This window comes from Ictidomys tridecemlineatus, chromosome 5 (genome assembly GCF_052094955.1).
Source record: "Ictidomys tridecemlineatus isolate mIctTri1 chromosome 5, mIctTri1.hap1, whole genome shotgun sequence".
Classification (NCBI taxonomy): Eukaryota; Metazoa; Chordata; class Mammalia; order Rodentia; family Sciuridae; genus Ictidomys; species Ictidomys tridecemlineatus.
In genome coordinates this window covers 25,416,062-25,435,817 of record NC_135481.1, presented here as the reverse complement: position 1 = coordinate 25,435,817, position 19,756 = coordinate 25,416,062, and the positions used below count along the sequence as shown (strand labels likewise).

At 32.7% G+C, this 19,756-nt stretch overlaps 1 protein-coding gene across 5 annotated transcripts in view; it reads right to left on the bottom strand.

Annotated features, from left to right (window-relative positions):
* Znf280d (zinc finger protein 280D) overlaps positions 1-19,756 on the bottom strand; it is a 113,143-nt gene that overhangs the window by 65,647 nt on the left and 27,740 nt on the right. For all 5 annotated transcript variants that reach the window (XM_078049575.1, XM_078049576.1, XM_078049572.1 and 2 more), the window contains 3 exons: positions 16,746-16,863; positions 12,327-12,497; positions 12,071-12,180 (listed from right to left, as the gene is read on the bottom strand). In XM_078049575.1, coding sequence (XP_077905701.1) covers positions 12,071-12,180; positions 12,327-12,497; positions 16,746-16,863 — 399 coding nt within the window. The remainder of the gene's footprint in view (positions 1-12,070; positions 12,181-12,326; positions 12,498-16,745; positions 16,864-19,756) is intronic.

Sequence of the window (19,756 nt, the reverse complement as noted above, 5' to 3'; positions counted from 1 at the left end):
AGTTCAGTGGTAAAGAGCCCCTGAGATCAATTCCCAGTACCAAAACACAAAGTAACAAAAAACAAACAACAACCACAAACACTAAACACTAGAATAAAAAAAAAACAACAACACTTTTTTTGAACATTTTAAAATGTTAAGGATACATTCATGATACAGTTATGAAAGCTAGATTCTTCTGTATCACAAATATCAGCTAAGTAATGAAAGATATGGATTGAGATGTGATTATATATCTAGGACAGAAGAAGTTGAATAAGTGAAGATAAGGATATGTAAAAAGTTTTATCAGTGGATACTAAACTACAGTTAGAAACACAAGTTCTGGTATGCTATTATTACATAGTAGGGTGTCTATAGATAACAATAATGCACTGTAAACTTTAAAAAGCCAGAAAAAAGGGGTGGGGATTATGGCTCAGTGGTAGAGTGCTCACCTGGTGCGGGTGAGGCACTGGGTTCAATCCTCAGCACCACGTAAAAATAAATGAATAAAAATAAAGGCATTGTGTCCACCTACAACTAAAAAAAGTTTTTTTTAAAAGCCAGAAAATTTAAAGTTTTCACCATAAAGAATTGATAAATGTTTGCAGAGTAAAACATTAAACAATGGACACATATCAAAACATCATACCCCATTAATATGTAAAATTTTATGCTTTATGTACCAGTCAAAATTAATGTAAATAAAAACTAAAATTATAATGAATACTCTGGAAAAGTTTATATGACAAGCAAATAATTTACTTATTATTTTTAGTGTACCTCACTATCTATAGTATATCTTATATCATACATGTATTTTCAAATTTCTACCTAATAGTAAAAAGAAAATAACCTACAGACATTTTTGCTAAAGAAAAAAAAAGTATTCATCAGCACTTGGGCTTTACCATAAGAGGTATGGTTAGAATACCAATTAACTAATGTTACAATGAGAAAAATGTCTAACTGTAAGAAATTCCTAAAGAATAAATGAAATAATATATTTACTTAAAGCTTAGTTTTATGTTTGACACATGGAATCAAATAAATTATTATAGGATATTTTAATATTTTTCCATTGGGAAAAAACTGTGATATGATGAACTTTGATTTATCAAAAACTTCAATTTAAGTTTTTTAAATTATTGATCTAAAAATTACATTATTTTATGGAAATTATATTAAATTTTAACTGAAATATAAAAATATAAAAGCTAAAAAGTAAAAAAAGTCCCCAGTTTTCTATTTTTTAATTTTTATGATCAACACATAATATTTATACATTTTTGCTGTTAATTATACTCACCCTATTATGCCATAGAACATAAGAATTTACAGTGCCTATAAAACTGTAACACTGTACCTGGTGACCATCCAATTTCTATTCCCTTCCCCCTCTACTCGTCCCCATCTCTGATGACCTCTAGTCTATTTGATTTCTATGAGATTAACTTTTTAAAACTGCCCACTGAGTGAGATCATGTAGTATTTGTCTTTCTGTGCCTGAAAAACTCTCCAGTTTTAAACATTTCCTTCCTAGATTTGTGACTATGCTTTGAGACTTCATTATTATAAACACATATATTATTCAATTGCAATAAATTTAGTTAAATAGTATTTCTTACACATTGTCCCATTTTATCTATTATAGAGATACCCTCCTTTCATAAAATGTTACAGTGTTCCATTACATAAATTTTTTAATATTTTGGTTATTTCCAGTACAAGTAATCACAAATAATGCTATAACATGTAAAAGTCACACTTGGAAGAAGGTTGCCAATCTCTCCAGGCCCAGAAGTGTGTTTTGCATGTTGAACTGATTCTATTTTGTATACAGACTGTATACAAAATAGAGAGGAAATAAGAACATTCATGTCTACTTGTATATGTGGAAAGAAAATCAGGAAGGATATAAAACTGGCAACCAGGTCATAAGAGTCAGAGGTAAAGATTCTTCAGGTACACTCCTTCCTATTTTTAATTTTTAATAATGTGACTTTGTTACCTAGTAAAAATAAATAAATAGATAGATAGATAGATAGATAGATAGATAGATAGATAGATAGATGTGACTAAGAGAACATAGTAGCAAGAAATCTTCCAAAAATGGTAGATTAGAGGCATTATACACTTGCCTGCATCTCCTTGAAACCAAATTAAAATAACTGTAACATAGTTGCTCACTGAGATGAATGACTATGGGAAAATACCAGGGTTCAACTGTGGATAGAGACTTGGAAAAGCCCAAATAAAATGGATTGTGGAAGACAGAATGAAACAAAATGTACCAGTGCCAATCCCAGGGAAGTATGCCCCTTCAGCAGAGGTAGAGAAGAAATAGACAGAGTCCCAACAAACCTGACTGGCACAGGATCCAGCCTCCTGTAGAGATATAGGCTAAGCAAACAACAGTACAATTTGCATGTTGAATTGGCTCTGCAGAAGACCCCTGTACTTCTTTGCATATTCTCAGTTTTATAATTTGGAGCCATCTTAGAAAAGGTCCTATTGTCTGAGGTTACTTACTGCTTTAGCAATCAGCATGTGCAGTAACAGAAGGTGCGTCTCATTAGACCTGGCAGTTTGCCAGACTTAGCTCTCAGAGTCTGGGGAATGAGCAGTCGAGCAGTCACATGTAGCCAGGACTGGAAACACCAGAACCATGGGCTGTGGATTATGCAGAACTCACCACCATCCCTTCCACCACAGATCTTTGAGACTCTACATCCTCTCTCCATCCTTGGGGGGCATACAGGGACACTCCACAGAGCTAGTATTAGCTCTACCCTCCAAGTGCTAAGCTCTGAAGAGAAGATTTGGGGAGTTCCACATTCTGACATGCCATGATGTCAGCATCAGCTCTGCTCTAGAAGTGCATAACCCAAATAGCTCCAGAGAGAATCTGTTTCTAGGGAACTCTGCATTCCACACTAGCTCATTCTGGTGTACAAAGCAGCTGAGAAGTATTACAACTGAATCAAGCCACAAATTACTACCATCAGTCAACTGACTAGTACCACAAAAGAAAGGAGTAAGCCCCAGTCTTTTCTCTGTCCAAGCAGCACACAGCCTAAAGACAAAGAAATTCTCTGATCAGCACAAAGAGTTTCTATCCTTCCTGCTCATTTGGGCACCTGAGGGAAAAGAAAATTTTCTTTTTTTTTTTTATTCATAGTTTTATTTTATTTTATTTTAACTCAGGGGTACTTTCAAAACTGCACTACATCCCCAGCCCTTTTCATTTTTTTCAGACAGGTTCTCTTCAATAGTGGCTTTGAACCTGTGATCCTCCTGCCTCAACTTCCTGAATAACTGGGATTATAGGCATACACCACCACACCTGACTTAAGTTTTTGTTGTTGTTGTTATTTTGATGTGCTGTTTTGTGGTTATTTCTCTTTTTTCCTCTTATTTTTTTGGTATTGGGGATTGAACTCGGGGACACTTGACCCCTTAGCCACATTCCCAGCCCTTGTTTGTATTTTATTTAGAGACAAGGTCTTACTGAGTTAATTAGCACCTTGCTAAATTGCTGAGGCTGGCTTTGAACTCTTGGTCCTCCTACCTCTGCCTCCCAAGTCACTGGTATTACAGGCATGTGCCACCATGCCTGTATTTTTCTCCTCTTTTTAATATGAAATATTTTTCTTCTTTTCCTTTCTCCCTTTTCTATTTTACTTTTCTCCAACTATATTTTATTCCTTTGATTAATTCTATTTTAATTATTTAACTGTTTATGTTATGTAATATTATTTTTCTTCTTTCTTTTCATTTGTTGTGGTATTACTGTTTTTAGTTGGATTTTACTTTATTTATCTATCTCATTTTTTCTTTCTTCTTTGTTCCTCTTCTTTTTTTTTGCAGTGATTGAGATTGAGTCTGATTGTGTTGAACACATCAGCTGGGTACTCTGCCACTGAGCTACACTCCCAACCCAGCTGAGGGGAATTATGCCTTGCTCCAGCCACACTGAAACCTTGGTAGATACTTCAACTTAGTGAACAGGAGGAATAAAAGCCCACAGACTACCCTGTCCCCAAGCAAGCATGGCAAGGGGATGAATCTGAAGTCCCTCTTGGGAACACTCACTACTATAACAAGAACAGAAGAAATAGCATAACTGTTATGGGCACCATACTTATGAGGGGCCTCAATATCTGTCATTCCCATACCCTATCAGATAGCATATTGCTGATAGGGCTGGAGGTGAGTGTGACAGTGGAGGGAGCTGTAACTGGCCATTGTTTCTCCCCATGAAACAATTAGCGATGCCCTGAATGTCTAAACAAAAGATAAAGGCTCCAGGACATCACCACAATTGAAACAGCCAGTAGCAGAACTGCTTCCAAATTAACAGCCAAAATCAACAAAGCCCAGGGAAACCTCCAACACATACCTGATAGGGGCTTCGATTCCCACTGTAGGAGTAATCACAGAGGGTACACTCTATATCTATTGCTGTCTAGAGCAAAATTGCCTGAAATACCAGACAGACTACCCTCTTGTAAGTCCTATAAAGAAAATAAGTCACTTAGGCTCTGACATATTATATATTGTGTAAAAACCTTTAACCACAGCCAAAGAAGCCACAGGAAAGTACACAAGGAAGTACAAATTGAATTAAATTCAATACTAAATAGAAACCCAGTAACCCAGGGCTCACCAAGAAATAGTGGAAAAGAGTGAAAGATATCCTTCCCAGCAGATGAGCAAATCTCAATATACAAACCCAAAAATATGAAAGCACAAGGCAGTAGAATAGCTCCTGAGGTTCATAAATCTCTAATCCAAAAATATAAAAGTAGATTAACTACTTGACAGAGAAATTAAAAGAATATTTTTTTAAAAAACAGTTCAATGAATTCCAAGAGGATATAAGAGCTGAATGAATTAAGGAAGCCAATGCAGGATATGAATGAGAAATTTGATAGACAGGGATTTTGAAACAGAACCAATCAGAATTCTTGGAAATGAAAAGCTCAATAAGTCAGATTTTTAAAAACTCACTTGAAATCCCCACCAAAACATGAGATAGACCAAAAGAAAGAATAACAAGACTCAAAGAAAAAGTTGAGGAGTTATCAGATTCGGAAACTAATTTTAAAAAATCAGTAAAAATGAACATAATATACAAGATCTCTAGGATACCATTAAAGAACCAAACACAGGTATGATCAGAAAGGATGAGGGAGAAGAGCTACAGATTGAATGCATAGAAAGTCTATTCAGCGAAATGTCAGAAGATAGCTTCCCAAATCCTGGAAAAGACATGGATATCCAGGTAAAAGAGACATAAAGAGCCCCAAGTAGCCAAGCGCCATGGTGCTTGCCTGTAATCCCAGCAACTTGGGAGGCTGAGATAGCAGGATCACGAGTTCAAAGCCAGACTCAGCAACTGCCAAGGCACTAAGCAACTCAGTGAGACCCTATCGCTAATAAAATACAAAATTGGGCTGGGGATGTGGCTCAGTGGTTGAGTGACCCTGAGTTCAATCCCCCGTATCAAAACAAAACAAAACAAAACAAAAAACCCAAGTAGACATAACAAAAAGAAAAAAGAAAAAAAAAAAAAAGCTTACCCACAACATATTATATTTAAACTCCCAAAAGTACCTAACAAAAAATATTTATAAAGCTGCAAAAAAGAAGGGTCAAGTCATATTTTAAGACAAAGACATCAGAGTAACAGTGGATTTCTCAGAAGAAACTCAAAAAGGCCAGAAGGGCAAGGAATGATGTCATTCAAGGCCTAAAAAAAATAAATGCCAAACTCAATTACCATACCCAGCAAAGTTTCCCAAATCAAAGGAAAAATAAAGAACTTTCATGATAAGCATACATTAAATGAATTCCTGACCACTAAATCAGCATTACAGAATATACATAAGGGAATTCTACACAGAAGTGAGGAAGAAAGACTAACACAAAAATAATGACGCAGGAAAAAATAAATTTCAGTAGAATAGATTAGAACAGCTAATAAGAAAAAAAAAGGGAAAGAACCAAATAGTATTAATAAAACCATCAAATCTCTAAGATGAATAAAAGAGCAAGACACAACATAGAACATTCAAAACAACTAGGAAAAAACTTCAGCCAGGCATGGCGGCACATGCCTGTAATCCCAGCACCTGGGGAGCCTGAGGCAGGAGGATTGTGTGTTCAAAGTCAGGCTCAGCAACTTACCAAGTCCCTAAGCAACTCAGTGAGACTTTGTCTCTAATAAAATAGAAAACAGGGCTTGGGATGTGGCTCAGTGGTTGAGTGGCCCTGAGTTCAATCCTTGGTACAAATAAAATAATTTTAAAAATTACAGAATAACAAGAAAAAAGAGCACACACACCTTTGAATAAGAATTGTCAACATAAATGGTCTTAATTCTTCAAATAAAAGGTGCAGATTAGCTCATTAGATTAAAAAAGAAGACCCAATAATATACATCCTAAAAGAAACTCACTGGCAAAAAACATACACAAACTGAAAGTGAATGGATGGAATATGATACTGTAAGCAAACCAAATCCAAAAGCAAGCAGCAATAGCTATACTCATAGATGACAAAACAGACTTAGGTCAAAAACAGAAAAAACAAAGGTCATTACATATTGATAAAGGAAACAATTCATCAAGACACATAACAATTACAAACATATATGCACCAAACATAAGAGCACCAATTTTATAAAATACCACAGGACACAAAGGGAGAGATGGCCCTAATATAATAATGAGTAACTGCAGTACCCACTTTCACCATACAGACCAAATAAAATCAACCAAAAAAGCATCAGGGGTGAATTATACCATAGTTCAAATAACTTAACAGACATATACATCTAAGGGCTACAAAACGCATATTCTTTTCATCAGTGCATGAAACTTTTTACACAATAGATCATATTTTTGACCATAAAGCAAGAGTTAACTAATTCAGAAAAACTGAAATGATTACTTGTATCTTATTATATCATGATGGAATGAAACCAGAAATTTGTAACAAGAAAAACTGCAGTAATTATATCAAAACATTGAGGCTAAAAATACACAAACAGTAGGTTATGGAAAAAAATCAAGAAGGAAATTTAAAAATTCCAAGAATCAAATAAAAATGAAAATATAACATAGTAGAACCTGTGGGATACAGTGAAAACAATACTTTGGGGGAAGTTTATAGATATGAATGGCTATATTGAGGGAGGCAGGGGGAGCAAATCCCAAATAATAACCTAAGATAAATCTTAAGGTCTTAGAAAAACAAGAATAAACTAAGGGGCCAGGCACAGAGGCTCACGCCTGTAATCCCAGTGGCTTGGGAGGCTGAGGCAGGAGCATCAAAGCCAGCCTCAGCAACAGTGAGCAACCCAGTGAGACCCTGTCTCTAAAGAAAGTACAAAACAGGGCTAAGGGATGCGGCTCAGTGGTTGAGTGCCCATAAGTTCAATCCCTGGTACCAAAAAAAGAAAAGAAAAAAAAAAATGAAACAAAGAGCTGTTTCTTTGTAAAGAAAAATGAAATTGAAAAACTTTTATCTAATTTAACCAAAAGAAAAAGAAGACCCAAATTAACAAAAATAGAGATGAAAAAGGTATACTACAAAAGACAACATTCATAAGATCCTTCGGGAAAATCTGGGAAAACTACATACCAAAAAAACTGGAATATCTAGAAGAAATGGAGGAGATTCTGGACACATATTTTAAAAATCCAAATAGATCAGTAATGAGCAATGCGACTGAAGCAGGAGAAAAGTCTCCAAACAAGGAAAAAGCCAAGGCCTAGACAGATTCGATTCTGAACTTTACCAGACTTTTAAAGAATTAACAGCAATGCTTCTTAAGCTATTTAGAAAAAAAAAAAAGGAAGAAAATGTTTCCAAACTCAGCTTACCAAGCTAGAATTACCCTGCACCCTGCAACCAAGACCTGATAATGACACAACAAAAAGAGAAAACTATAGACTAATATCCTTGATAAACATAAATGCAAATAAATGCAAAATCCTCAATAAAATACAAATCAAATTCAATGGCATATTAAAAAGCTTGTCCACAAGTTGGCTTCATGAAAGGGATGCAAGGATGGTTTAACACACACAAGTCAATAAATATAATATAGCACATTAATACATTAATACAAAAATTAATAGAGGATAAAAAAACATGATCTCATAGATCTCATAGAGAAAAAAACCTCATAGAGATAAAATTTTATCTCATAGAGATAAAATTCAGCAAAGCTTCATGATAAAATGCTCTGAATAAACTATATATAACACAATCATACTTTAACATAATAAAGGCTATAAATAACACACCCATAGCCAACATCATACTGAATACAGAAAAATTGAAAGTGTCCCTTCTAAACTCAGCAACAAGGAGCTGGAGTTGTGGCTCAGCAGTAGAACACTCGCCTAGTGCATGCGGGGCCCTAGGTTTGATCCTCAGCACCAAGTAAAAATGAATAAATAAAATAGAGGTATTGTGTTCAGCTACAACTAAAAAATAAACACTAAAATAAATAAATAAATAAACTCAGCAATAAAACAAGTATACCTGTTCTCACCAATCTTTTTTTTAATTGATTTTTTTTATAAATATGACAGTGGAATGCATTACAATTCATATTACACATATAGAGTACACTTTTTCATACCTCTAGTTATATATAAGGTATATTGATACCAATTCGTGTCTTCATACATGTTCCACCACTCTTATTCAATATAGTAGTACTTAAAACCTTATCCAGGCCAATCAGGCAACAGAAAAAAATAAAAGGGATAAAAATAGGATAGGAGGAAGTCAATGTATCCCTTGGTTACAGACACAATTCTATACTCAGAAAATCCTAGACTCCACCAAAATACTCTTAGAACTGACAAATTCAGCAGACTTGTAAGATTTTACAAAATGCACACACAAAAATTAGTAGCTTTTCTAGACACCAATAACAAACTCACTGAGAAAGAAATCAGAAAGCAATCCTATTCACAGTAGTCTCAGAAAACAAAAACTAAAATACCTTGGAATAAATAAAACCAAGACTGTGAAAGACTTCTATAATAAAAATGACCCCAAAGAGGTATAAACAGAAAGAACTTGAGGGAAAAAGAAAAAACTAATGGAACATGGGAAGGCTTCCCATGTTCATATTAGGAGAATATAATTTAAATGGCTATACCACCAAAAGTGATCTACATATACAATGCAATCCCTATGAAAATATCAATGACATTATTCATAGAACTTGAAAAAATTCCTAAAATTTGTATGGAATCATAAAAGACCTAGAATAGTCAAAGCAATCCTCAGCAGAATGTAAAATGTAGGAGCCATCACAATACCTGATTTAAAAATATACTACACACAGCTGTAGTAACAAAAATATGTACTGACATAAAAACAAACATGAAGGCTATGAATAGAATAGAAAAACAAGAATAAAGCCACAAATCCAGAGCCAACAGATTCTTGACAAAGGTGTCAAAAACATGTCAGAAAAAAGAAACCTTTTCAAGCTGGGTAGAAAACTGGATATTCACTTGTAAAAGACTGAAAATACCAGACCCTATCTTACATCCTGAACAAAAATAAAGTCAAGATGGATGGATCAAAGACTTTAATGTAAGACCTGAAACTCTGAAACTACTAGAAGAAAACATAGGGGAAACACTTCAAGATACTGATTCAAACAATCATTGATTGCCTGAATAGGACTTCAATAACTCAGGGAACAAAAGCAAGAACTGACAAATGGGATGATATTAAACTAAAATGCTTTTGCAGAGCAAGGAAACAACAGAATGAAAAGATAGCCTATAGAATGGGAGAAAACTTTGCCAACTACTCATCTAACAAATTATTAATATCCAAGACATATAAAGAACTCAAAAAACTTAACAAAAGAACAAGTAATCTAAATTTTAGAATGAGCAAATTATCTACACAGACACTTCTCTAAAGAAATACAAATGGCCATAATACATGAAAAAATATTCAATATCTTCATCCATCAGGGAACTACAAATCAAAACTACATTGAAATTCTATCTTAGTCAGAATGCTATTATTAAAAAAAATCCAAAAATGCTTGCAAAGACATAGAAAAAAAAAACAAAACTCTTACACCCTTGTGGGAATATAACTTAGTACATATAGACACTATGAAAAAGGGTATGAAGGTTCCTCAAAAAATTTTTAAAAAATTAAAAATGGAACTATCATATGATTCAACTTTATCAGTTCTGGGTATATTATTATTATCCAAAGGAAATGAAGTCAGCATACAAGAGATACCTACATATCCATTTTTACTACAGTACTATTCACAATAGCCAACTATGGAATTAGACGAGTTGCTGATCAACATGAGTGGGATAAAGAAAATATGGTATATATTATTCAGCCATAAAAATGAATGAAATCATGTCATGTGCAGAAAGAAAAAGATGAAATTGGAGGACATCATGTTAAGCAAAATAATTAAGAGACAGAACAAGCGTTATATTTTTTTCTCATATGTAGAAACTTAAAAAATAGCTAGGATGTAACACAGTGGTAGAGCCTAGCATACACAAAGCCCTGGATCCAGTCAAGTCTCCAGTACTGCCCAAAATACATAAAGATAACCTGGAAATAGGAAAGACAGTCTTAGGGAAGAGAAAAGGGACAAAAGGTAGGGGTCAGAAAGGAAGGACAAGAGAGGGCAGGAGAGTGGATGGATATGATCAAAGCACAATATATATACATGCATTGAAACATCACAGTGAAACTTCTTAATTTGAACAATAAGGACATATTAATAATTATAAATTTAAAAATTAAAAAATTTCAAAAGAATAACTACAAGATTAAAGTCTGATCAGTTGCGGGGAGGACTGAATGTAGCCTTTTTTTTGTCCTCTTCATCTATAATGCAAAACATAAAAAACATCAGGTGTCTCACCAAAACATTACAAAGAGGAGGAAATTGAAAATACTCACAGGGGAATAGTTTCATATAGAACCTAAGCACTAAATTGAAGTGATTAGAGGCTACACTACACTACTACTAGAGCTGGAAGTGGTATAGATCAAATATAGTCTGTACATTAATAAAGAGCCTATATTTGAAAATTTAAAAGGATCCCCTTACTTTTTTCTTTTTTTTGTAAAATGCTACAAAAAAGTTGTGTATCATTGAAATAGTGAGCAAGAACTTTTCCTTACTTCTTTGCCACAGAACCCTTCTTTTTCTTATATAATCTATATTAACTTTTTCCCTGTCTCCTTCCTCCTTGCTTGCCTTTAAATCAGGATTCAAATAGAGTACAGACTAACTTTACCTAAGCACAGCAGAATATTGTAATGTCTACTAAAATGTTTTAAGCAAAGTGCTACCTTTAGTACTTCATTAGTACTTTAAAAATTCATGCTTCATTAGTACTTTAAAAATTCCTTAAAATCTGAATTTCAGAGCCTCCTACAATAATAAAAAGCTCAAACTAGTTCAAGAGACTTACATAAACTATGCTCTGGACTGTGTTAAAACAATTATTTTATATGAAACACTTCACCATTTGAAGTTTATGTCTGAGTATTAAAAATGTAAAAACTCAGATTTTCATATGTAATGTGACATGTACATGTTAGCGATTATGCAAATATAAGGTAACAAAATATCTAAGTTATTAAAAATTAAACAATAAATGTTTTCTAAATTTGAAAAACAATGTGACCAATAAAATATTGACTTTTTAAAAATAAAACAAGAATAAGCATCCATTATAAATATATGAACTTAATTTCTTAAATTATATGATTAAGGAATGTCAGTCTTACATAGTTACTATGAAAGCAAATTTTTATCTAAGCTAAATAGAAATTCCATTATGAGAAGATTTCTGATCTAAATATTGAGATAGACCATATGGACTGTAAATCTCAAAAAACTCCTTTTTGAGAGGGGGAGTCTCACTATGTTGCCCAACTGGCCTTGAATTTGTAATCCTCTATCCTCATCTTCCCAAGTAGTTGCAAATATAATTGTGTGCCACCATGCCTGGCTTCAACCTTTATAAAAATTAAATTCTGAAAGCTTTACCTTCATGTGATTTTTCAAAGGATCCAAAAGATTGAAATGAATATTGCACTTTGGACAAGCTCTTGGAAAAGGTGTTCCATTTTTAGATTGATTTGATGACGTGTTTGCACCTAAAATAAATTCAGAACATTTATGATTCAAAACTCATCACTTTTTAACATTAAATAATCACTGATAGTTTCAAAATATATATTTTCTACAATTTATGTATAAATACTATAGTAATTTTTATTTATATGTCAGATTTCATATTCACCTTTGGATGGCATAGCCTGGGAAGATGTCAGTGAAGGAGATTTATCTGAAGAGAATTCAGCTGGAGAATTTGTTCCAGAAACACCCTCACAGGGCTTAGGCTTTTTTGGATTAACACTGTTTACTTCAGAAGCAGAAGGACGTTTTGATAAAAATGAACTTTCATTCACACCTACAATGATTTAAATAGTAGAAAAAATATTTTAGAACACCTAGAACACTACTCATAACAAGTACAAATACTTTGGAGTTAATTTACAGATAATATAATTAATTATCATATCACACAAATAACAACAAAAATTAAGTGATCCAAACTCAGGGCATATACAGAAATAGTATAAACATTTATTATAAACTCCAAGAATTAAGATAATTTGTAAAATAATCTTTCTATGCAAGAAATTCTGAATGTGGATTCAAACAGAAATATATAAACTGCTATTATAAAAGAAGCCAGACCAAAAATTTTAAAGCAGAAAACACTGAACCAAGTTCCTAGAAATAAATTACTTTTAGATACTTAAATGTGTTAGAATTTGTTTAAAAAAAAAAAAAGAAAATCTGACAATAACTTTTATTTGTTCCAAAAACTGATACCCTCATATGCTTTTTTATTTAGCAACTTAAAATGTCTACTGCAATGTTAGCTCTTTTCTCACCTAACAAACTGAAGAGTGGTCTACTGACAGCTTTAGGTGATTTTAACCACTTATTGCCATGTACAAAGTGGAAACAACTAAGTCTGAATAATATTTTACTCATTCATATGAAAGGGCACATAATGCAGGGAGTCAGTATAAGGATTTTCATACTATGTTCCCCAGAATTTAATGGGTTCATTTTAGGGAATATATTGGGTCATGTCTGACAAAAAAAAAAAAAACACTTTTCCATTTTATTTATTAGATATTCACATAAAATTTTGTTTGTACAGGGATTTCAATAAAAAAAATTCTTCCATTTAAAAACCATTACCTTAAGGATAAAGGATTTAGACCTATTTAGAGCATTACTAAGAGAAATGGGGATATTTAGACTATAACCAAGCCAGGCAAAGTCCTTTTAGAAAATAATACACAATGGGCTTTGTAAAACTGGATTCTAAAACTGTACATCATATTTTAATAATGCCAACTATACACTAAAAGTGGAAGCAGTGAATAAACTAGAAACATTCTAGGCTTTTAAGTCAGACAAGATAAGTTCAAATTCAGACTATATCACTCTCTAGCTATGCACTCTTAAGTTTATTTAATTAATTTCTTTGAGTTTCAGCTTCCTTTTTTTGTAAAATAAGTTATAATGCCTTATTTTACAGAGTTATTTAAGAAAAAGATAATATACTTAAAATATCCCAAGAAAATATTTGGTACATAAAAAGCACTCAGTAGAAAGTGAAAGCTACTATCATTACTAACTAAATATTTCCCATCTTTATTTTAGAGGGGAAAAAAATTATTCCAACAGATAAAATAGTAAGAGCAAATATGCCATAAAAATAAAGAGTATTATACTAGTTAGCTTCTCTGTTCCATCCTTTGAGGTAACATAAAAATGATCTCCCACTAATGAAGCACTCTATTACAGACTGCAGGTCCATAAGAAAGATTCCATGAGATCCCTTTAGCATTCTTGTGAGATGTTTAGGTTACCCGAAAAACCACTAAGTGCTAGCATTTCGAATGAATCAATTGATTTTACAACAGGCTAAATAGTAGAAATAGATTGCTTTAATGGAAGCATTTAACAGAAGAAATCTCAATGTTAAAAAAAAGTCACTTGCATTTGATTGAACGTCTGATTCTTTAACTTATCTATGTTCTATTAGGCTGTGCTATTCCCTACTTTCAAGAAATTCTATCTCTGCCAGTATAAATCCTATACTCATTCAAGATCAAACTCAAATTCAATCTTCTCTGAACCCTCATAATTTCTACACAGTGTGTTACTGAACATCATAGTACATATAATTATTCATATTTATCATACATAACTGCTGTCATGTCATTTAAACCTTATAAATGCATTTTTAAATTTACTTATCTTATTTGGCCATCAGAAAAGCCCTGAATAGAATGGCAATCATCTATTCAGAATATAGGCAACAATAAATGTTGGCGAGGATATGGGGAAAAAGGTACACTCATATATTGTTGGTGGGACTGAAAATTGGTACAATCACTATGGAAAGCAGTATGGAGATTCTTCAGAAAACATGGAAGGGAACCACCATTTGACTCAGTTATCCCACTCCTCAGTTTATACCCAAAGGATTTAAAATCTGCATATTAGAATAATGCAGCCATGACAATGTTTATAGAAGCTCAATTCACAATAGCTAACCTATGGAACTAATCTAGGTATTCTTCAATAGATGAATGGGTAAAGAAAATGTGGTATATATATTTAATGGATTATTACTCAGCTTTAAAGAAGAATGAAATTATGGCATTCGCCAGTAAATGGATAGAGTTGGAGAATATCATGCTAAGAGAAATAAGCCAACCCCAAAAAATCAAAGGCCAAATGCTTTCTCCAATACCTGGATGCTAATTCACAATAAGGTGGGAGGCACTAGAGAAGAATAGCATTACCTTAAATTAAGTAGAGGGAAGTGAAGGGAGGGGAGAGGAGGGAAGGTGATGTGGGGATAGGAAGGATCATAAAATGAAACAGACATTATTACTTTATGTATATGTGATGGCATGAGCAATATGTTTCTACAACATGTACACTAAGAAAAAGAAGAAATTATATCCCACTATGTATATCAAAATGCATAAATGCATTCTCCTGTCATGTATAACTAATTAAAACAAATTTAAAAATTAAAAAGAAAAAAAAAGCCTGGAATAAACTATATTAAAAATTAAAATAAAGGGCTGGGGTTGTGGCTCAGTGGTAGACTGCTCACCTAGCATGCGTGAGGCATTGGGTTCAATCCTCAGCACCACATAAAAATGAAATAGATATTGTGTGTCCACCTACAACTAAAAAAACAAATATTTTTTTAAAAAAGAATTTAAGTGAAATCTCCAAATGGCTGATTCAGGTATGGCAAATGAATGCATAATATAAGAAAAATGAGTACTTCTACTTTGAATAATATCAGAAAACAAAAGTGGAAAGAGGATAACTGACTAAAAATTCTCCAGATTAGAGGTTCAAACTTACTTCTTTCAAATTACCTTATTTACTGCTCAGACTAAAGTTTCATTCTCTATATCAGAAAACCTGGCTGGAGAATAGGTGTCATTATCCTTACTTTTAAGAAGTTTCAAGAATTCAGATCTTTTCTATGAATAAAAGTCATGCGTTTTGTAAAACCAGATTTAGCACAAATATATCCCCGTTTCTCTTTGGGTCTTACCTATTTTATTAACTAGAAGTTTACTAGGTATGTAGTGACACCAAGAGAAGTGAGTATCAAATATTGCTGAAAAGAAAAACAGTGGTGTACAACTAAAAGCGCAATGACTCATGAGGCTGAGGTAAGAGGATTGAAAGTTTGAGGGCAACTCAACAACAGCTAGTCTCAAGTAAAAATATTTTTTATAAAGCTCTGGGGATGTAGTAGCTCAGTGGTAGAATGCTTGCTTAGCACATGTAAGGCCCTAGATTCAAATCCTCTATACCACACACAAAAAAAAGAAAAAACATTAAGCATTATTACTAAGGAAAAAGAATGGACAGAAGTTGAGTTTGGTAGATTCTTCACACTGATCTGGTTAGTAAACAACCTAAAAACTCCAAAAAATCATATACATCTCTACTTCATCAAATATTTGAAACACATATAAATTGCCAGTATATAAAGATTAACTACTTTGATTACAGAAAATTTTCAATAAGACAAAATTCATACTATACAAATGTATTTTGGATTAATGAAGAATTTTGTTATACCCTCAATGAACTTTAAATCTTCTTCAATAGGTAAATTTCATTACTTCTTCAAATAGCATTTACTGAGTACTTACTATGTACAAATCATTTCTTTAATGTGGTTACTTTACACTAACACTTTAAAATCACTATCATATTGAGACCATTAATTGAACTAGAGTGACACTAATCTAAAGAAGAAATCAATAATAACAAACACTTTTTCCCCTAAGTGGTCATAGAAACTAATTTTTTAAATAGAATATTTAGGGCATATGGGGACCTCTCTAATTCGTATAAATTACTTTAAGATGTTAAGTTTGGCTCCAAGTGAGAATGAGTTCAAAGAAGTTTAGCCAAGATTTTATATAAAGTCACCCAAAAAGGCATTCAAAAACTATTAGCACAACTCCATGTTACAATATATGAAAGACTTCACAAGAGGGTATGAGCTTCAAAATAGAAAGTTAATTCCATAAGCAAATTCATCAAGTTTCTTTTATAACTTTTTGGAAAAAGTACTAATACCAACCTGCTATAGAAAGTGTTGTTCCCCCTTGGTAATGTGATAATCCTGTCTCCTGGGTCAAGTCAAATAGTAACTCTGAAGAATTATTAGATACAACTCGAGATGAGCTCATTATGTAACCCTGTTAAAATATTTCAGAGAAAGAATATTACATTTATTCATTATAGTTACAATTATTTTTCATAAAATTTATAAATGCAAATTAATTATATGCCAATATTCTAAGAATAACCTTTGATGCCTCAATTATTAATAAGCTTAAAAACACAAAGATGATTTCTAATTTGCCAAAATTATAATTTACTAAAACTTTGAAAGCAAGCTAATAGAGCTGGTCTATTCCTGACTAGCCAATTAATTTGAAGGAAAAATTATAGTCCAACATTTTCAAGATAAAAGTAAATCCATTTTACATTAATAATAGTGATACACTCTGAGAGGGATTCTAAAAATGTTGTATCACCATCAAAAAGCAAATAATAGAACTGGGAAAAATCTTAGGCTAAACAAGGAGACAAGTATAAAACATATTAACATGGTTATAAAAATTAAAAGCTCTTGTGCCTCTAAAAAATTCTGCATCCTGGTGTCTGGGGTATGGCTCAGCGGTAAAGCACTTGCCCCCCACACATGAGGCACTGGGTTCGATCCTCAGCACCACATAAAAGTAAATAAACAAAATAAAGATACTGCATCCATGTACAACTAAAAAATATTTTTTTTTAAATCCTGCTTTCAAAATATCAATACAAACAAACAGAAACATTAAGGATGAATATATCACACAATATGAATTTTGGAACCATCTTTCTTGGAGAATGTTATAGGTCAGAAAAGACTAGTCCCTTCACTTTTCCTATCATCCCACAGAAAGCTGTGGTAGGCCAATCTCTCAATTTATAAGGCAAATATAAAGGCAACCTGGCCAGTAGGCTGAATAAATAAGAATGCCAAGCAGACAGGGAATAGAATAGAAGTTATTTACAGAAGTGATCTGGGTCAGCAGCCCTGCTCCTAGAGACCAGAGCCTCAAAGGAAATTTCAGCCCTTCCATGAGGAGAAAGGGTGGTTCAAACTAGTAGGAAGATCTCAAGAAAATAAAAGTGAAAAGTATGAGATGAACTATGCTGTGGTCAAATATACAGTAATATATACATTTATATGAAAACATACACATATATTTATTATAAATAATTATGAAAATTGTGGTCAATAAATTTAGGGATACAATATTCAAATAGCATTGTATATTAAGAATACTGACACATACACAAAACACACACCACAATATTATGCTCCAATGCCATTTTAATAAAAGACAATCATTGTTGAGAGTAAGCCGGACCACTCTACATGTTGTAATACATAGCAAGCAAGTTTTAAGATTAACAATGCTTAAAAATCAAACTGGAAAAAAAGACAGCTACTTTTAGAAAAAAAAATGGGCAAAGGACATAAACTGAGATAATTCAAACTAATTGCCCCCCACACATGAGGCACTGGGTTCGATCCTCAGCACCACATAAAAGTAAATAAACAAAATAAAGATACTGCATCCATGTACAACTAAAAAATATTTTTTTTAAAATCCTGCTTTCAAAATATCAATACAAACAAACAGAAACATTAAGGATGAATATATCACAATGGCCAATATATTCAAAATACCTTTTTTTTCCAACATACTAGTCAAAGAAATACAAATAATAGTGTTTAGTGAATTGGCATTCTTCAATACTGCAAAATATATAATTAGCGGCTACTCTTAAGAGTACCAAGATCAAAAAAAGAATTAATAACTGCAGAAAACATAAGACTAAGAATAAACTACAAGGTGAGATCATGAATAGGATCCTGGGAAAGAAAAGGAACATTAATGGAAAAACTGGTGAAATTCTAATAAGGTCTGAGATTTAGTTCATGTTAATTGCCTGTGATAAAAAGTTAACATTGGGGGAAAATGGGTAAGAGAAATATAGGAACTGTTTGAATTATTTTTTTCTTGTAAGACTAATGGTAGAACTGTTATTGATATATGGTTCCCTAAGCAGTGGGAGGGAGGGGAAGGAAGGGAGCAAGGGAGTAGGAATGATGTGGAATGAGTTAGACATCATTATCCTAAGCATATGTATGAAGACATGAATGGTGTGAAAATACTTTGTGCACAATCAGTGACTTGAAAAATTGTGCTCTATATGTGTAATATGAAATAAACTGCATTCTGCCATTGTGCATAACAAATTAGAATAAATAATTTAATTAAAAAGACTAATGATAGTTTGAATAAAGTTAAAGTTTAAAAATGATGACTGGGGATGTGGCTCAAGCAGTAGCGCACTCGCCTGGCATGCATGGGGCGCTAGGTTCGATCCCCAACATCATATAAAAAGAAAAAATAAAGATATTGTATCCACCTAAAAACTAAAAAAAAAATAAATTTTTAAAAAATGATGGATGAAACATTCACTACTGGCAAAGTAGAGGTTATATTTTGGTATAATCTGCATAAAAATGTTAGCAGTAGTTACACCAAAACCTTTAAAAGGTTCACATGATTAAATTATTCTACATTCAAGGATTCATGATAAGGAAATGAAAGTGTAATGGAAAATTATTTATAATAGCAGAAACATTAAAACCTATATATCCAACAATAGAGGAGTGGTAAAATAAATTGATGGATAATCACACAACTATTAACATCAAGATTTTGAGAAATAATCAATGATATGATCCAAGTAGAATGTTCAGTAAAAAGTGAAATACATATTGACATATACAACATGGTCCTAATATATTCTTCTCTCTTTTCTAAACTTTCCTCACAAAATACATACTATTTTATAACAAAATTTGAAGTATTTTGTTTATAAATTGAGGACTGATCAAGTTTAAGAATTTTGCTTTGTTACTAACTTTCCAATTGACACAGGATTGTTAAGAAGTTATAGAAATAAGTTATTATTGTAACACAAGCAACATCTAGAATTTAGGGCCAAAAAGGCAGATATATG